Below are 21,276 nucleotides of genomic sequence, written 5' to 3'. Positions count from 1 at the left end.
GAAAACAGAACCCTACCAGGTACCAGGTTCTTGGCGAGTTTTGAATCTGTTTTCAGTGAACTGGAACAAGTTAGATAAAGGCGTTTGTATGCTGTAAGTCTGCTTTCCCTGAGCCAAAAATGTGTTAGCTAATGTGTTGTTTATGAGTTGCAAATCTGTTCAGTGAGGTGAAAATTTGTCAGATAATGGGTTGTTTATGAATTCTAAATCAATATTCAGTGAGTCGGAACTACGTTAGATAATAGCTTGCGTATGGGTTGTAAATCTGTTTCCAGTGAACTGGAAATATGTTAGATAATGGGTTGTTTCTGGGTAGTAAATCTGTTCTCAGTGAGCTAAAAACATATTAGATAATGGGTTGCCTGTGAGTTGTAAATCTGTTTTTAATCTGTTTAATAATAGGGCTCTTTATATATCTTAACTGCTTTTAGTGTGCAGAAAAGTTCACAAATGTATTAGATTTGAGTGGTATATCTGATTTCAGTGAGGTAGAAATCCAACAGCTAATGAATTCTTTACAAGCAGATCTACATCCTGTGAGCTAAGAATCCAGGACAATATCATTTTGCGGAAAATGTACTCTATTTTCTCTATTTGAGGCAAATCCTGAGTAAAGGTTTGCATTATTTGTAGACCTCAACTTAATGAAGTAGAAAGAAGTTATAGAATTGATAGAACCACACTAGATATTTCCAGTGTGGTTTTGCACATCTTCCTACTAAAGTAAAACTTGCTACAGATGTTTGCAAATAATTTTATAGGAAAAATATAGCAAAAGGAATGTAAAAGATGCTATTTTTAATCCTGCAATGAAGCATTATTACTAAAATCTCTCATCTAGATTCCATTTAATAATTTCTGTGTAATCAGATATAGTTACTATGGAAATAAGAAAATTCTCCATTTTCCAGTGAATGGAATCACTGGTGTCAACACATCTTACCACTGCTTTTTTCTTTACAGGTATCACTGTTGGTCAAATACTTCCACTATATCAAGCAGCCTCAGCAACTGTTTCCTGTTTACAGCGAGAGAAAATCATGTGCAGACTGTGGAACAAAATGTTGTACAAAAATACCAGCTCAAAAGGAATGACTCAGCATAAAGAAAAGGGGTTTAAAGCACATAAAGGAGAATAATAAGCCAAGTTATACTGGGATGTGATATATCCCTTCTCATTTACAATGAAAAATCAGCTGAAGCACCTTTCACAAGTACATCCCAAGCTTATACAGGACATTTTTTGCAAAGACACAAAATTTAACCTGACATTAAATTATTCAGAGTGCTAACTCTGCTAATGAAAAATGAAAAGGGACATGATAAGATTACACGTAGAAACTCTTGCCTAACAATTCCTTAAAACTTTAATTCTTAATTATGCTTTCTGGAAAGTCTTTACCTCTCGCGCACCCTGTAAGGAAGGAATGAGGAATGCTTCACTGTTCTTTAAAAAAAAAACAAAACAATTTGTACTTGCATTGGTGCTTCTCTTTCTCTGTTTTAAATATAAAATTTTCCAGTGTCTATTACTATAATACTTGTAATCTTATAGCACCAGGGTTAAAACACTGTTTGTATGTCACCATTGCACATTTCAGTGGGCTGTTTGTGCCTCTTGTATGACTAAGCTCAACATGCTTTCCTGGGAGAAATGAGAACATCCTAACAACACTGTTTAGTTTCTCTTCACCATGTCTTAATACAGGTATCATTAATTCATATAAAATATGCATAGAACAAGACTCAAAATAAAAACAAACAAAAAACCCGCCTTGTATCAGATTTGAAAAATGCTTTTCCATTCATTAGTGTCAACAGTTTGCATGGCCATGCATATCTTCCCAAAACCACAGTGCAGAGGTACATAATGATACAATTACCCAATGTCAGCTGGAGAATAAAATTTCAATAGTTACCAGCTGTTTAATGTCTTTCTTTCCTAAAAATATTTCCATTAATATTCAACAGCAAAGAGCAATACATTCTCTATCAAATGTACTTCCATTTTTCCTAATCACTTCCTTTGGTGTTGTTATTAAACTGTTTGACCTAAACCAACAGCTAAATGTAACAATGCCACAGGCAACATAAGATATGACAGCAGAAATTCAGAGGGGAATTATCCAAAACAGAAGGAGTAAAAACTATAAAACAATTCAGACATTTTAGAAAACAGTTGCCAAAATGAGCTGCAGTCTCCAAAACAACCAGGCAGTATTCAAAAATCCCAAGAGAAGAGACAGTAAATATATGCATCTGATAACTGACTGCAGATTAATAAGGTTTATTGCATATTTGAGAACTATTAATTTGGAACAGAAATGAAAGACAGCAGAAGTTTTTAGTACTTAGAATTTTGAAGCAAAGATTTTTGAGTGTTTAGGTTTAAGGATATATTTCTTCCACATCTGCATTCAGATTTTCCTCAAATTCTATTTTACCACAAGAAAACATGGTAACCTTGCATTAAAGTTATGTTAGACTTCGTTCATAAAGATTTCACTGCCAGATCCCCAGAGGACTTTACTAAGGCCTCAGCGGCAAAATATGTTTTGTCTTGTCCTGAAGATTTTGGGGATGATATTGGCATCAGCTTCTATCAGGCATCAAGTCTTCAGAGGCTAAAAACATGTTAAGTTTCACACAACTACAAGTGTGGTGAATGAAAGCACAGTAAACATGCAGACCTACTGAGTAAGCATCTAGTAAAACCAGATAATTTTGTAGGTTGGAATTTGCTTCCAATTATCACTGAGCACAAGACACTTTCCTTGGGCTCACTACAAGAAGGGTGAATCAACTGGACACACTGACCAGTGTCCTAATATGTTATTGTGAGGAACTGGTTATGGCAGTAGAGGTATCTTATAGTCTTTCACCCCCATTAATCAGAAAAATAAATAACCAATACATTTGTGGGGTAAAGGAACTTCTTTCATTTCCAGGCATTGCACTACAATGTTTTGTTTCAGTGGTAAAGCTCCTTAAAATCACAGTAATACAAATGAAGCAGTGTCATCATCATTTCTATTTTCTAGTAATATGCTTCATGCACCATAAGACTGTTATAAAATAAATTATTCTGAAACTGTAATCCTAAAAATAATGTTTAAATGTGTATTATAGGGATAAATGACAATAACTGTGTTACATACTTAAGCATGGTAAAACTTTATCAACATTTTAAACTCTATAAAGTCGAGTGATTATTAACTTTTAACTTAACAAAGTTTATTGAAGTATAATATGTATTTTGGGAAAGAATGTTTTTACTTACTTTCAATTAGCACTTTTCTTCCAGCCCAGTTGTCTTTAATAACTTGTATATTACCAAAGTGTGCATCGCTGAAGAAGATGCGGTTCGTGCCTCTTCCTTTCAGGCTGTAGTCAAAAGCAAGAGCTATCACGTTTCTGAAGTACTCTGGATTTTCATATGGTCTAACTGGTGAATTTAAGTTGGTTTCATCTGAAAGGTGTATACTTTTTAATATTGTTCTTCCTGAATACAATAGGTAACCTTCATGTCTCAGGCAAGTAATTCCATCTTCTGCAAGATAGCCATGAGCACAAGCACATGTTCTCTGGCCATTTCCCCGATAAAGGCAAAGCTGATGACATCCACCATTATTCTTGGCACAAACATTAGTACCTGAACAAACAAAAAAACCAAACAAAACAAAAGAAAAAAAAAATCTATCTTTTATAATATTACAGTTAGCCAACTTAAATCAAACCTTTTTTTTAAAATTATTTTTTATTTTTGTATTCTAAGACTTCTTGTCTTAAAACTGCTTCCACAATGACCACAAGTTAAACAAAGACCAAAATTGTAAATAACGTAACTTTAACCACAACCTAAAGGCTATTTTAATGAACACAGTGAGGAAACATAATAAATGTCCTTTCCAATTCACAGGAGTATGTATTTTATTAATAGAACATTATAAAATAAGTTATTCTTCCATAATCAGCTGAAGACTTAGGAACTGTTTCAAGTGCTTTGAAACATTCTTTTTAATTTATTTTTTTTTAAACACCTGTTACTGGCAAAAAAAATCAAATTTAGATACCATTAGAATGCAGCACTGTTTTTAGACAATTTCTATAAAAATGAAGACATACATATTGACAGGTACAAAGCTGCATCAATTCAGTTCCTTTTTTTTAATGAAGACATTACCTAACATATTGTTCTAATCTACATTAAACCTGACTTTCAAAACTTACTCCCTGGTAGATACAAACCATTAAGAAATCATAGTCAAATTAGTAACTTCAATGATTTAAACTACACTTGTTGCAAGCCATATTCAAAATTACAATAATTGTCAATAATTAGGACCTATTTTCCTTTGTCTTTCTTGGGCTAGGCATGAGTTACTATGATAGCTAGTTTAGATAATTTAGTTTCTGTTTCTGACAGCCTTTTCCATATAACAGCTCTTTCAACACAGCCATTTTCCCATTTCTGAAAATTTTCCACATTTTGAAAGAAGTAAACTTTATAAATAGACTGTTTTCAGGTAGAAAGCCATAATTGTCGGGGAATATGTAGTATCTGAAAGCACTGTTAATTGTATTTTCTAACTGCTATATTTCAAGCTGAAGATACTTGTAAAAAAACCACAACAAACAATGGGGGATGAGACAAAGCTGAATTTTGTGTTTCTAGGCAAAATTACATGAGACATATTCCTCTATAGTTATGTAAAAACATCAGAAGATTTAGCTGTACACATTTTAATATTTGGTTTGTTTTAAAGATTCTTGTCAAGTTTCATTAGGCTAGAAAAGTTAATATCTGTTTGGAAGGATGCAAGGTTGAGAAAGGAAAATACATGAAAGAGACACTCAAGCTTCTAACATCTCTTAGAAAACTCCAAAGCTTCCACAGTTCACCAGCTGAAGGGATCTTTGAAAAGGGCCAGTTCTAAACCCAGTCTAGTACACATGTAACATAGCACTAAAAGAAAGTAATCTGCTTGTGATTAGCACTGCAGGACTGACTCATCAGAAAGGGTAAAACAGGTGTTTGAAAAAAAAGCCTTGATCACAATCAGCACTGGTGGTTGTTTTTGTTTGTTTGGGGTTTTGTTTGTTTGTTTTAATAATAGTAGGTCAGGAAGCTAGCTAATTACATGTTCTTTAAAAACAGTGTTAACTACTAGTTCAATGAACTTAAAAATATATATATATAGTGTGATATAGAAAAACATTCCAAAAACATTTTTCACCTGTTTTTTTCCCTTTTGTCCTCCTGGCTCACTGACAGCCCCTCCCAAAGACATTAACCATTTGTACCCTAGTAAAATTTGAAAAATGTATTAAAAATTCATTCAGTTATGTTCTTCAAACTAACATCCAAAGATTTCTAGCCTCAGTAACCACTTCTCATATTGCTCAGGCAATCAACTCTTTAAAGCTATAAATAAACCATTACACTAAAAGAAGCCTTTTCATCTAGTTCTGTTTTCCTAATTCTATAATATAAAGCCCTTCCAAGCAAGCAGACATTAACTATTTCTAGCCTAGTTAAAAGGAGCAATAGATTTTTGTGTGGATTTTCCTTTTACCCACAAAAGATGAGGCCCACACTACTCTGAAATTACATGCAGAAATTGAGTAAAATTCATCCGCAATGTTTGCAGTAATGTTTTTCAAAACTATTTAGCATTTTCTTTTAAAAAAAGGAAGAAAATACAGTTTTTCTTATTGGTTGTTAAAATTGTTTTCTTTCAAACCGCAAGTTTCTTTGCAAGTCATACTTAATGTGGTTATTTAGGAAAGATGCATATAAAAACTCAGGATCTTTGGGTATGTAACTCGTGATTAAAGGAACTTTTGAGCTTTACCAACACCAGATACATATTTGTATTAAAAAAAACTTATATTGTATGAGAACAATATTTCTTTTTTCCTCTCTTTTTTAATACAGTTATAGAAAATGTTGTCTGGATTGCCTGGTAGCAGCTGGTTCTAAGGAAATCATAACAATTTTTCTATACTTCTAACCACATTTGCTCACCAAAACAAGTTTTTTAAGGTTTCTTCAAAACCAGAAATTTAGGAGGAAAAAGACAGCTTATTCTTAGCCAGGTAGTGGAGAATAAAATGTAGCCATCGATGCTATAAATCACTGGGAGTTTATGGTAACTTTTGTCTCTTGAATTTATATAAAGGAAAATTATTTACAAGGTCTCTTCCCAAAAAATAAAACTAGGACTCAAACCCAAGTAATTTCAGGAAATAAATATTTGAGAGATAGAGGCTGGGAATTTCTAACTAAAAAAAATTAATATTATTTTCTGCTTTCCAATATAAATCTGAGACTGCCTAAGATTATGTTAAGTCAAGGTTCCTCTCATCCCTAAAACTATTCCTTCTCTTAAAAAAAAAAAAAGAAAAAAAAGAAAAAAACAACAAACAAAACCCAAACCTGGATTTATAGGAAGTGTTTTAGTTTTGGATTTTCTTCTTAAAACATCCAGAATAATTTTAGTAGAATTTGTTTTCTTAAGTACATCAATTTTAGCTTAAAAAATACTTTGAAAGTGAAAACTGGAGATAAAATCAGTGATTACTTAACTTTTGGTATGCTTTATTATACATAAAAATAGGTGATATTAAAACAATTAATAGCATCCTTAAGAACAGCCAACCTTTCTCTCGTGCTCTATTAAAGACTTTCACTTCCTTCAGGTTTATTCCAAGGCCAGTCCTCATGGTCACAGCATCCGTGGCCTCATTCTTGTGGCCTCTTCTAATAGAGCCATTTGCATGTGCTCTGCCAAAAAAGTTGAAGATGTCTCATCAACAATCCTCAACTAATTCACACCAAACAAATGACTGCAGGGCAGGTGAGAGTTTGCCTAACAGAAGGTGAAGAAACCTCTTCTCATCTATGACACTGATATGCTTTAGCTCTCAGTATCAGAAATGCCCTTTCTTTGGAAACCACATAGCTTTCTGTGATCCATTCTGTGACCTTGCTAAGGAATGGCTAATCCTACAGAGGTGAAGCACCTGGCACTGAAATAACATTCTGAGACTCAAATACTGATGAAAAATAAAGTACCTGTCAGACCAGTAGATGTAAGCTCCAAACACCACGACTGAAAACATATCCACATTGCTCCCTGACAGCACAATCTCCCGATTCCCTCCAGTCTCAAGGTCAATTCTTTCTATCTTGTCGGTACGAGCATCACACCAATATAATTTATTTTCCTAAAGATTAATTTTAAAGGAAATATCAACAGTCTTGTCCAAGTATTTGATTAAAAATTATTAAGATGACATCAAAGTGGAAGACCAGCTGGTTTTCATGAAACATAACAAATGCTGTAAGTTTTAACATAAACTGGGAGACAGTGGAACTAACCTCATAGTCGATGGAAATCCCATTAGGCCACGCAATCCCCAGGCTGACAAGGACAACCTTCTGAGACCCATCTAAGTGTGCCTTGCCTATGCAAGGGGTCTGTCCCCACTCTGTCCAAAATAAATACCTAAAACATTAAAAAAAAATAGCAATTAAAATACCATCAAAATGAGTCGAGAATCTGTAATACTGTACTTCAACTGCAAACAAAATGCGCCGTTACCGTTAAGTATTTAAAAAACATAAGGCTTTTATGTCTCCAAATAAACTGAAGAGATCAAGTGTATCATAATACTTGCTTCACGCAACTCTTTGTTGAGAGATTTTTTGCAAATCATATATATGAAGTAATTGTTAAAACTGTAATTGATCAGTCAATATGCAATCCTAGTCCTTAAAGAATTCAGCTTGGCGCTTGGGAAAATAAAAGCAAATTAGAGAAAAAATTACTAGAACTGAAGCTCTCACATCTAATTACTAAAAAATGATGTGGTAATAGAAGAGTTGCATGTCTAACTTAAAAATGTCTTCAATATAAAGCAGTGAGGAGCACTGTGGGAAATAGAGCAATGGAATTTTATTTGGGAAGAAAATATTTTTCCTGTTCTCCTGAATGCACATCAGAAGAATCTGCATCTTAGCTAATTTGATATTGCTGTATACTTAGTAACATCACTACTTTAGGGTAAGATGCTAGGTTGAATTTTGGCCTTGACCTACTACTTCTTTGTTGTTTTGGGCACAACAAAATGAGTCCAGTGAATCTATACAATCTACAGAGAACACTTCCCTTCATTGGAGAGTAGCCTATGGAATAGCTTTAAATAAATTTCTATGTGTCTACAAATATATATATACACACACATATATATTAATGTTAAAATATATTATAAGTACACACACACACAGATGCATATATAGTCTGAGCAAGAAATCTCCTTCTGAGATAATGTAATTAAAGTCTAGGATATCACTAATTACCAGAAGTATTTTCATTGCAAATATTGATAGGAACACACTAAAGCATTACTTAGTAATGTGCTGTACACAAGGTGAATTGGAAGATACAAACCCATTCTGTATTGTTTTTCTCTGTCAGGAATATATGTATTAATCTATTATTAAAGATTACAGAAGTCTCTTGTGCCTTACTAACCAGTTCTACCTGTGAGTCTGAGTCTCATGATACCAATATACTGATCTGTTATTAAATAGCTATATTTGACTGGATGACTGTAGATATGTGGAATAAAAATGGGACAGAGGAGGACAAATATGAAACCTATAATTAGCTCATCAAATTTAGCTTCCAAAACAAAGTCCAGCTTACTTTGGCTCTACCTATAGAGCTTTCTGGCTATAATAAAAAATAATTTATTCTCATACTTCTTGACATTAAAAAAATAATATGAAAATGAATTATAAAACTTATACTACATTAGGAAATTGAACTGCTACATTAGCTAAGTTAAAGATACATTTTAGAAATATTAAAAGACAGTATTAACCTGCTGGATATCAACAGTCACTGTTTAAGTTTTACTACAACTTTAACCAGATTACTAACAGCACCTCTAAACAGAACTGAACTTGTTTTCAGGTACTGAGTGCTCAAGAGCAGGTTGGGATGGGGCTCTGAGCAACCTGATCTAGTGGGAGGTGTCCTTGCCCATGCATGGGGAGTTGAATCTAGATGATCTTTAAGGTCCCTTCCAAACCAAACCATTCTATGACTCTGTGATTCCTCTTTGTAGAACTATACATTCTTAACTTTTTCCTTAGTAGTAATAAATATTGTTACCAACTGTCACAGTTTGATTTGCTGCCAGTTAAAAGAAACTTCTCTAAAGGACACAAAAACAAACAAACAAACAAAGAAATAAGTAAAATGAAAATTTATTTAATCCTGGCTTAAACCAGGACACCAAACAGCTGAATGCTGGCTGCTTCTTATCTTGGTATAACTGGCAGATTCAATGAGATCCAATAACTTCTGTTTTCCCAACCATTCTTCTAGCTGTCAACCCCAGCTTGAGGAGAGATGAACAATGTGAAGTCAGGGCAAAAAGAGGGAAGAATACTTGTGAAAGTTTTCCTTCTTAAAGGGAATGAGATATGACAATAACATAGCATAAAAAGGTCTTAATCTTCCCACAGAAAGGTATTAATTGTACCTCAGTAGCTAAACATTGCTATCCTTCTCATGAAGGACCTTTGATTGGAGACATCTCAAGATACCATTTTGTGGTACAGTGTTAATAAAAGAGAGATGAAGCTTACCTATCTTCACAGAAGATGCACCATTCTACCAGACATGTAAAACAATGACTAATCTGTGGGCCCCTCACCCTCCTGTGTTTTCTTAAGCATTCTAAACACATCCAAAAGCTAGCTGAAAAAACTCAACAGAATTAAATTACTTATGGAATGTCTCACAACTGAATAAATGTCTACATGTAGTATATCTTTTGTTTGTTTGTTTCAAGTGCAATAATTCAAAGACCTCCAAATCATATTTTAACCATATTTTATTAATATCTGCTTTCTGGTGGCATTAGACTATGCTAATTTATGACCTAAGAAGATGGTTCAGTGGCACCCCTAAATATCCATTAACTTAAAAGCAGGAACTGTTGCTTTCCAAAGAATCTTGTTAATATTGTTGGCTATTATTTCAGCTGCTTAAGTGCACACTTACCATTTTCATAAAATAAAACCATGAACTGTTGAGTCAGAAAGCACCATGTAAAAATATTGTCTTTAGAACAAAAAAAAATCTGAACTTCATTAAAAAGGCAACCTTTCTATCCATAACAGTATTAAATATTGTTCTGCCAAGGGTTCTGCATTTACTTTGCCCTACAGCAATTGTTAAATGCTGGATCTCAGCTACAATCCATCTTGCCTCTCCAAATACTGCAGAGCTGTTGACTATACTTTTTATAATTTCTAGTTGAAATAATGTATTTTATACATATAATTCCTACTGTTATAATACCTAATGATTCTAGAGAGAAACTGCATCTGCTGCACTTCATAGACTCATAGACTTCATGGGGTCTTCTCCTCTCCTTTGATGAAAGTCTGTTTGTGTGTATAGAAAAATACATTATATATGTGTTGAGGAAAATTACCCTGTCAATTAACTATAATGGAAGAAATTTGGTCTACCCTTCCAGTCAAAATAATTTTATCAGGCTTCTGTGTACTAAGCTTCAAAAGCTTTTTGTTTTTTAACTTTTTTCCTAACAGAGAAGCACAGCTATTCTGGTACATTAAAGACAAAAATCTAATAATTAATTCAGCCAGATCCCAACTAGGATCTGGAGAGGATCCTACTCTGAAGAACCACATTATTAACCGTTAGCAGATACTGCCAAGTAACCAGTGGTGCTACATGAATAGAGCTGTAATGACTTGTGGAAAAAGCCATTACATTATGCATAAAATAAAACCAGTTATTGCTTTCACCTTCATTCTTAAATGCATTAAGTTGCAATGCCCTGGTCTGCAAAATACACAAGGCTTTGTCTAAATTTTCATAGAAGAAATAATGGCAAAGATCCAAATGACAGGGTAATAGTTTTAAACTGAAAGAGAGTAGATTTAAGTTAGATATTAGGAAGAAATTCTTCACCACAAGGGTAGTAAGGAACTGGAACAGGTTCCCCAGGGGAGCTGTGGATGCCTCCTCTCGGAAGGTGTTCAAGGTCAGCCTGGTCTAGTGGGAGGTGTCCCTGCTCATAGCAGGGAGGCTGGAACCTGCTGATCTTTTAAGGTCCTTTCCAACCTTAACCGTTCTGAGATTCACTTGTATCACTGTGGCCTCAGTGAGAAGGCAAAATTATTCATTACTGTGGCTGCAAACTCCTCTGAGTACAGAGACTGCTTTCCTGAAAATACCAAGATACTGATTTAATTGCATCTTGGGAAAATGAGCTACACTGTCATCTCTGGCTTTGGGGGGCAGGTAGTTGCTCAAAGACTTCAAGATTTTGATACACACCATTTATTGCTTTGATTATAGCAGGTAAGTGCAGCAGTTAAATCCAGTGAGTCTTGTTTATATGCCTTTTCCTCTGAAAGTACATTTCATATTCCCATGAAAAAAAAAGATGAAATTTTTTTGCAGAATTTACTGCTTCTGTTTTAGTTGCAGCTGTGCTAACAATAGCTTCAGAGCTGGAAGGGGACAGAACATTCTCTTGATCTGTAAAGGCTGCAGTGTGGTCCCTACTCTCAACAAGCAGCTGGATGAACACAGATGTTATTTTCAACAACCCTTATCCACACACTTCATCTCACATAATTTTCAGCTACCCTGGGCAATCTCCTTGGGTGTTGTCATGGGATGTTACAGGACACAAGGATTTATAACTACTGAGGCTTATACTGTTCTATGGTTTCATCATGACATCAAGGTTTTCATTTGGATTTGCTGAAAACTTAAGGACAGATTTAAGCATGCTTCCAAGCAATGTCTAAAATGTCTTAGAATGTCTTAGATGTCTTAGAAATGTCTAATGTCTTAGAAAATGAAAACTTTTGCACAAAAAGTATAGTAAGTCATGTATACAGAGATCAATGAAAAAACTCAGCATATGGTAAGAGTAACACTTCCACCAGTGCTTAGTTATAGTACAGCAGTTATAGTTTCCAACACAATCCTTCTGGGCTTTATTAAATGCTTATTAGAATAAAGGCCTCTATTTACTTATTTAAGAGCCTCAGTGTTAGCATGCAAACTTCAGAAGAAATGTAAGTCATGTTACCCTTTTTCTGGGTGAACTGCAATAGATCTTGGCTGGTCCAAACCCTGGGATATAATTACATATCGGAAGGAGCCGTTGAGCCTGGCCACTTCAATTAAGTTGAAGCCATGGTCTGTCCAATATATGTTACCTAGGAAAAAAAAACTGAAGTTACTGTAAAAAGAAAAGACTACCTGAAAAGTATTTAAGTCTTCAGTTCTAGTTAATACTAGAAACTAACTGATGTATTTTAACCAATGTGTGTCTTGTATTTGTCATTTCTAACCCTGTTAAGCCTTCTGTTTTGAAGTATATGCTTTTCTTCACGGTTGTCACCACTGAGACTGTCCATATAAGAAGATCCAAGATCACAGAAACATAGAATGTCTTGGGCTGGAAGGGACCTCTAAAGGTCATCTGGTCCAACCCCCGACATTAAGCAGGGAAATCTCCAACTAGACCAGATTGCTCAGAGCCCACTCAAGCCTGACCTTGAATGTCTCCACGGATAGCATCCCCACCACCTCTCTAGGCAACCTGTTCCAGAGATCCACCATGGAGAGTGGCTTGGCAACTAAATCAGCCAATTCCTTCAGGACTCTGGGATGCATCTCATTAGGTCCCATGGACTTGTGTATTTTCAGGTTCCTCAGATGGTCATGAACCTTGTCTTTGCTCACGGTGGGAGGGACTTTGTCTCCCTGGTCTCCATCCTGGGGGCCATCAGCTTGAGAGCCACAAGGAGAGGGGCTGCCAGTGAAGACTGAGGCAAAAAAGTTTTTGAGATCCCATCCTTCTCCTTGTCTGTTGTTACCAGTTCACCACTGTTGCTCTTCAGGGGAGGCACACTTTCTTTAATCTTCCTTTTCTGGTTTACATACCATAGAAGCCCTTCTCGCTTTTCTTTACATCCCTTGCCAAGTTCAGCTCCAGCTACACCCTGGCCTTCCTGACCTCGTCCCTGCACAACAGGGCAATGTCCCTATACTCCTTCCAGGATACCTGTCCCCACTTCCACTGCCTGTGTGAAGCTCCCTCCCTCTCTCACTGCGCTTGTTGCGGTTGCTGCAGGTTGGCCGCCTCAGGAAAGAGTCCTGTGATGTGACCAGCTGCGATCCCTCCGCCTCGGTGACCGCACTGAAACAGCCTTGAAACGGCCTTTTGCAGATATTTAAACATATAATATATAAACAAAATATATTATGTATACCATATATTACATAATATATACTGTACATTATATATTACATACTATATACATTTTACATTATATAATTTATGTCATATACATACATAATATTTTCATGTACTATAATGATATATATATTTATAGATATTTAAATAATTTTTCTGTCTGTAGTAAAACTGGAAAAAACCAGTGGTATCTACAGAGAAAAATATCTAGACATTTGGAGTACGAGGAAATAGAGCTGAAAGCAAACCAAGTGATTCAGTTCTGAGCTGAAGATGCGTGAGGGTACTGTCAGAAATCATGACAATTCCTGATGCAGGTTAAGACCTACCTGCTATCCAGTCCACTGCAATGCCTTCAACTCTTCCCAAACCATTTGTAACAATGTCTTCTTTCCATGTCTGGTCTCTTTTAGATCTGCTAATTTTGTTGAAACCCATGTCTGTCCAGTAGATTGTATCATTTCCTGTAAGATACATGGCCATGATTCTTGAATTAAGTTACTTCAGTCTAGGTATTTACACCAGTAAGTTTAAAATTGCCAATTATAACTTTATGGATATGTCGCAGAGCAAACAAAATAGTGGTAACAAAACTATAATATTTAATTCCTCATGGTAATTGCACAAACCTGTTTTATTTTCCCAATTACTCTGAAAAATAACAGATCGAGAGGTGAGAACTCCCTTCAGCGTCTGCTTCATGAAGTCAGCTCTGGCTTCAGACAGGTGGAAAAAGGCCTATACTCCATTTGGAGCCTTCAGTATAAATTCATCTATTCTATTGCTGGAATGTGAAGAGAAGATAATTGCTACCTGGAAATGATCCAGATTCTCCTGGAAATTCTGCTAAGGCATATGGAGAATAAAGAAGTGATTGATGACAACCAACATGGCTTCACTAAGGGCAAATCATGCCTGACCAATTGGGTGGCATGGAGAGGCTGGAGAGGGTCCACAGGAAGGCTACAAAGATCAGTAAAGGCTGGAGCACCTCTCCTATGGAGACAGGCTGAGAGAGTTGGGGCTGTTCAGCCTGGAGAAGGCTCCAGGGAGATCTTATAGCAGCCTTCCAGTACCTGAAGGGGCTACAGAAAAGCTGGGGAGGGACTTTCTGCAAGGGCAGAAGGCTTGTAGTGAGAGGACAAGGGGTAATAGATCCAAAAAGGAAGAGGGGAGATTTAGGTTAGACATGAGGAGGAAATTCTTTAGTGTGAGACATGGGAACATGTAGCCCAGCAATGTTGTGGAAGTCCCACCCCTGGAAGATTTCTTATTGTCTACAAACTAATGATGAATTTTAAAATATTCAGACACCTAATAGAATCAGGCAGAGATTTACACAACTACTTCTTAGAACCTGAATTTTTATTTTTTAGAATTCTTCCCACCATCTTCCACATGTATACAATACGGACACCTCCTAATTTCATAGGAAATTTGCAAAGCTCCCTAAACCAAAACCTGTTTTCTACTGATATACTGCAGTAGAAAGGTAAGTATTTCAGGGATGAATGCCTATTTTTCAGACTTTTTAAGCATCTACTTCTAAAAGGCAGAAACAGACATGGAGTTGGCTTGTGTGGTGCAGGGAAGAGGCAAACCTTTACAGGGCAGAAACAAAATGATCCCAACTCAGCTGTCAAAACCATCTGCTAAGTACAATACACAGGACTATGAAAATTCAGTGGAAGAAATGTCATAACAGGAACAAGCATTTTTTCCTGGGACAAAAGGACTAATGAAACCTGCTTTCCTGCACATTTATGACCAATTTCTCTAAAATCATCAGTTTCCTACTTAAGTTCCTAGTAATGTCTCCACTGAAAAACAGTGGATAGTGTTGCTTAGTGCAATCTACAAATACAGAACACATTTTTCTATTTACTATAAATAATAAATAGCTAGTTTAACACTGTAATACACAATTAACTTACAATTGCTTCAAACATATTCGTAACTATTGAGAGGGTTTGAAACCTGAGATTTTATATCATTTACAAGAATAGTAAACAATATTTACCACACATACAGTAAACTATGCATAAGAATTACCTGCATGGAAATCTATGCCGACAGCAAATGAAGTTCCAGATATAGGCATTAAAGCATCCATTTTATCATTTGGATCAAGAGGAATTCCTCTAATTCCTTCATGAACAGAATACATAAGAAATGATTCAATACCTACAGTAAAAAACAAACAATAATAATGGCTATGAGAAGAAAGCTGAGGCTTTCCTATTAACAAGACTTCAAGAATTAACAAGCTCTAGATATAGTTTTCCAATACTGCTCCATGGTTTTCCAGAATAGTAACTCCACACCTTTGAAAAAACATCCATGAATTATGGTGGTGTTCTTCTAGTTAAATGATAAATGCATCCTTATAAAGAGAAGGGAATCACAAGTATATAGGTACAGAATAGTTCTTAACATATTTTCCCATTAATATTCAAGACAGAATAAAAATGGTTTTAACTCATGATCTTTTTTATAATTAAAGGGGAACTTAGTAATAAAAAGTTGGTATGATCTAGCAGCATATCTAGGCATCCAGGAGAAATGAATTTCAAATACACAACATCTACCAGTTTAACCTTAACCCACTACTAAATGTTATAAATATCTAACAAAGTAATTGTAAAAGCAAAAATGAGTACATTATTTTCACACATGAAAAGCACTGAAGAAGTAGAAAAGTCATGTTTATACTTCTTAATTCTGCTTCCATGTATACTCTAGTTTTAACTAGATAAGACAGCAATCACTCATAGGAATAAATACTATTAAATTTATACAGTTATAAAGCACCTCGACCATAAGGCTGTTTTGTATTATTCAGGCAAAAAGTAAGTCTTTGGATGTAAGTTAGGCTTTGATTTTTTCCTGCTCAAGCAGAAAAAAGACTTATAATTGTAGAATAAATAACTTTAAAAATCAGGCCTTACCTCACATTAAGTGCAACACCACGAGATACCAAACCTTCCAGATACTGTAGCCTATAATTTAGTTTAAAGTTAAGGTCTATGAACTTGAACAAATATGTACTGCTATTAATGATGGCTCAAATGGTCTGCTTTTCTGTCCACATTTAAAGAAAACCTAAAATATATTCTTCAGTTTCCACAAGAAGCTATGCAGAACTAAGTAAATTACAAGGTAAATTGAAATTCAGTCCTAACCACAACAGACATTTCTCTGTTGCCGCTTTAATCAAGTATATGCAGTGTGATTATTGAAGTCAGATCTAACAAAAAAAGTTAATTTAGTCAGTACAGTGTTCCCATAAAACTGAAGTTCAGTAAAATAAATCTTATAGCCACTTTACCTTTGCAGGCCATGCGATTTTTTTGCAGGTTGTAGCCTACTGTACACACACAAGTCCTGGTGGTTTCTGATGTTGGTAAACAAAGCTGGGAGCACCCACCGTTGTTTAACTGACAAGAATTGCTACCTATAGAACATGATGGGGGAAGAGACAAGAGGAAAGAAAATTCCAACAGTGCAATCCTGACAAAAAACTTGTGTTGGCACCAATTATTATTACCAAACCCCAAATTTCATCCAGCTGACTTCTTTGAAAAATTGAGGTATGCATAATGTATTTCAGCCTATGCTACTAATACAATTGTCCATACTTCACTCTTGCAATATTTTATCTGCATGCTTAGACTAGTTTATTCCTTAGAATATTTTTTTTTTAAATAAGTCAGTTTTCTGAAGAAGAATCTGCACATTTTAAGGTAAAAGCATATGATAAAACTGAACACACTACATTCAGTTTGTAAGCAGCAATGCTGAAATCTCACTGACATTAGTCTAGAGGGTGTATCTTATTCTAGACCATGAGCATGTCATTGATCTCATTCACTAAATGTTATATTAACATCACATATTTGTAAACCACAAGTTGTTTAGTATATTTAGGAGAAACTCCCATGGAATCTCTCAGATTCATGCTCCTACTTCTTCCTTCAAACAATATTTACTTTTAGTTAATAGTTCAATACTTTTTAATAAGATTTATAACAAACATTATACACAGTACAATAAACATCTCAGAAATTGGAAGCTTCATGAAGAAATTCAAGTCTACTAAGACATTCAAGGCATTAGTTGATTACCAGTTTCTCTGTATCTATATACAGAGAAATTTGCAAGTGCTCTCACATCACATTTGCTCTTACCTCACTTAAATGAAATGCAAGATGTATATGGGACATCCAAAGATTATTTAAAAAAAAATAAAAATAAAAAGCCATGCAAATGTAAAGCTGAATCCCATCTACAGTGTTGGATTCTTATTTCCAAAACCCTGACATCAGTCTGCAAAAATACACCAAGGTAAGATTTCACTACAGAACTTCTGGATTCTCAATTCCAGTAAAAGTTCAGAGGTACAGAAAGACAGAAGTGTTAGTTTCCTTGATCTTTGTACAGTGGAAGACATATGTTCATGCTCAGATATCGCTAACATTTGGATACTCATGAGATGTTTGCCAGATTAGTAAAATGGCAAGTATTCCCAGAAGTACTCAATATGGAACTGGAGGAATGTACTCCACACATGGAGTACTTATTGGACTTCAGACAGCCTAGCTCCATTCTGTGCTCTTTTGGAATGTGCTCTGCAAAAGGAATTGATTTGTTTCATGTAGATCTTGTCCTCACCACTTTCAGTGCAACCATCAATACTTTGGAAGCAGCTGGAATCAGAAGTAACCTGTTTCTAAGGAATCTCCCAAAGGTATCAATCTTTGACCTCCAAACTCATAAAACTGTGTGCATGATCCCAAATAATACTTTTTCATATTATCTCTGCTCCAACTTTGCCAACTAATCTTTATCAGCAATATTTCCCCATTTTTCTGCTGTTTCCCTTTTGAGTTATATTACTGTCACTTCAGTCATTTTAGATTAAACCGTCTAAAGACAAACATATAATTAAGATTATTAATAAATTCTCTCATAATACTTCACTTACTTAAAATTGCAGTAATTTGAAATGAGGCTCACACACTGATTTTTTTTTTTAACTAAAAATCTTGAACTGAGATACTCTGAAAAAACTTTGAACTTCACTATAATGGAAACTTCTGAAAATGTCATTAATTAAAATCTATCAGGCTGATGTTCTCAATCAATTATCCCATTATATTCAATGATTCATGCAATAATGAAATAGTTTACAGTATTCTATCATTGAATTACAATGAAGTACATATTTTGTTTTAGCAAAGTTTGGAGAATAACCTGGGAAAAGGTATTATGCAGTCTCAAAGTCGGTTAAACAAGCCTGAAATGTAACATACCTTTCTGAGCTGCTTTATCATACACTTTCATATGTACAACTCCTGAGGTTTTGTTTCGCAGGACAGTGGGGTTTCTTCCATCTTTTTTGTTACAGGTACCAATCTGAGCTGAGTTCTGGTCTGCCCACCAAAGCTTTTTATCTGCAAAATATTCAAGTTTTAAAAATGAAGATGATCACTATCAAGTTATATATGTTTGCAACCTACAGCATTTGAGATTAAATCTAAGATCAATTTTAAAGAAAACTGACAGAATAAAGTGTTGGGATTTTGTGGTTTGTTTTTTTAATTGTTATTTTAAAAACAAACATTATGGTTTTATAAATTTACTTCTTTCTAGGTGAAAACCTCAGAGTTTTCACAAATTTTTAAGTAGAAAAAAAAACTCACAACAGAATTATGCCCACTCTATAACTGAAAGTCACAAAACCTGATTCACAGACCATATACTACTACAACTCCAAATTTTCTATATCCATCCATTATATGGGTAGAGATGACTGGAGCTGTGGTTCCAGGGTTCCATTACCTGATCTGGATATTAGTAAGCATGAAAATTAACATAAAAATAATTAAATCTTGTTACCGTCTTAAATACATTTAGAAATTACCATCTTACATTGTTAGTAACTTTTTCGTCATAATTTACAGAAGATTTTAAAGTAGTAGAAACATGAGGGTCCAGAGAAGGGCTACAAGGATGATCAGAGGACTGGAGGACCTTCCATATGAGGAGAGGCTGAAAAGCTGGGTTTGCTCAGCCTTGAGAAGAGAAGGCTTTGTGAAGACCTTATTAAATGTTCCAGTACTTAAAGGGTGGCTGCCAAGAAGATGGAGACTCTCTATTTAGAAGGAGTCACATGGAAAAGACAGGGGGCAATGGGCACAAGTTGCTACTGAGGAGATCCCAATTGGACACAAGACGTAAATTTTTCTCCATCAGGACAGTTGGAATAGTCTCCCAGGGGAAGTGGCAGATTCCCCCCCACATTGGACAGTTAAGTCTCAGCTTGACAGGGTGCTGAGCCATCTCATATAAACTGTAGTAGTACCTAGAAAGGTTGGACCAGATGATCCCTGAGGTCCCTTCCAACCAGGCATTCTATGATTCTATGATACATGCTATGCACATACTAGCAGGAAACTTCAAACTGTCCTCGTCAACCTCGTCATGCAGAATACTTGAATCATAGTATGAAGGACTTGTCAAAAAATTTGTAACAGAACTGTCACCTGATGCACAATTGCAGTATATGCAGCAATGTATTTTACAAGAGTTGGATTTCAAGTGACTTTAGTCATTAAGATTTCACTTAAACTCAGATAAGACTAAGTGACATGAGCATAGAAATACTAAGTTTGATCATATTGCTGTGGCCATATTGGTTTCTATGGAATGTAATTTTTCATTTAAAAATAAATTAAGATACAAATGCCTACATTACTGTAAAGATAATCTTCATAACAATTTAAACAACAGTGTATGACAACAAACAAATCAAAAGAAATGTCAAGAAACTGAAACATATACATGAGATATATTTTCCATTTCACTCACATCACTTTAGCAAAATGTTATTTTTGAAGCACCATTAACAGAATTAAGATATCACCATTAGAGATTACTTTTTGTTCAGAAATATACACTTCTCAGTGTTACCAATTTGTCATTTTGAGACTGACTCGTTACCTGCTGAAATTAATGAAATAACCTCCTTAGTTAAAGAGCTTGTTAGTTTTTTATTCATCTAATGAAAGCTAGGAAGACACCTCACTATTGGTGGTTATGATTTTTTTATATTAATAATTTTTACTTCTTTTCCTCAAATCAGTATTAGGGTGGTATTCCTACCAAGTTTTAATAGTTCATGTTTCATGCCATCACTTAATACTGCACACATAGGGTATAAAATAAGTCAAAACAATCACAAGGTAAAAAGAAAAAAGCAAGGACAACCTTTCAGGAAATGCAGGAAGAAACTATGCAAACAGAAGAAAGGGATATTAAATATACACTTTTGTAAACCTTCACAGCAGCTCTCATGGAACAATTTTATTCATTATTGCTAAGATTTGGAAGACAGAATAGGTTAAAATGACAGGAAGTCAGAAGAATGCTAGAAATGCCCCAAACTCTCTTGACATTTCTTTATACCCTATGCATATAAAAGGCCACAGCTTTTAGTTTTACTGTAGCTCTGAAGGATGACATTGAGATCACAGACCTGCTTTCTAAAACAGCATTGTCCTGTCAAGTGTTTCAGTGGAGATGCTGGGGGAGGGTGGAAAAGCTCTGCAGTGTGGCTCTGCTACTCGTAATGGCCACACTGGCAGGGACTGCAGGCACAGCTTATCATTCAGGAGTGCCCAAGGATTGCTCTGTATCACATCTAAGACCATCACACGTTGACAGTGAGAGTACTGACATCAGCCATGACATGGTTTTGAGACCTGCCATGTGCCAGGAGAGAAAAAATCCCAACCTTTAATTTTTACATAGGCAGACACCAGCATTATACACTCTAGGGGAGAGAATTTGTTTAATGAGGAGATATCCTACATAAATATCTTCCGTGAGGTATGTGGGGACAGTTCAATATAGAGGAAATTAGAGAATTGATTGAAATTGCAAATG

General features: G+C 35.2%; 1 protein-coding gene across 1 annotated transcript in view; it reads right to left on the bottom strand.

The window, feature by feature from the left end:
* LRP1B (low density lipoprotein receptor-related protein 1B) overlaps positions 1-21,276 on the bottom strand; it is a 671,221-nt gene that overhangs the window by 138,249 nt on the left and 511,696 nt on the right. Inside the window, exons 33-41 of the mRNA XM_010000387.1 lie at positions 18,642-18,782; positions 16,658-16,783; positions 15,382-15,513; positions 13,659-13,793; positions 12,157-12,286; positions 7,385-7,511; positions 7,079-7,230; positions 6,663-6,787; positions 3,281-3,652 (exon numbers count right to left, since the gene is read on the bottom strand). Of these exons, the coding sequence (XP_009998689.1) occupies positions 3,281-3,652; positions 6,663-6,787; positions 7,079-7,230; positions 7,385-7,511; positions 12,157-12,286; positions 13,659-13,793; positions 15,382-15,513; positions 16,658-16,783; positions 18,642-18,782 (1,440 nt within the window). The remainder of the gene's footprint in view (positions 1-3,280; positions 3,653-6,662; positions 6,788-7,078; positions 7,231-7,384; positions 7,512-12,156; positions 12,287-13,658; positions 13,794-15,381; positions 15,514-16,657; positions 16,784-18,641; positions 18,783-21,276) is intronic.

Source organism: Chaetura pelagica, unplaced genomic scaffold (assembly GCF_000747805.2).
Source record: "Chaetura pelagica isolate M959 unplaced genomic scaffold, ChaPel_1.0 scaffold386, whole genome shotgun sequence".
NCBI lineage: Eukaryota > Metazoa > Chordata > Aves > Apodiformes > Apodidae > Chaetura > Chaetura pelagica.
The sequence above is the reverse complement of the archived record's forward strand: the minus strand, read 5'-3'. Positions and strand labels throughout refer to the sequence as shown.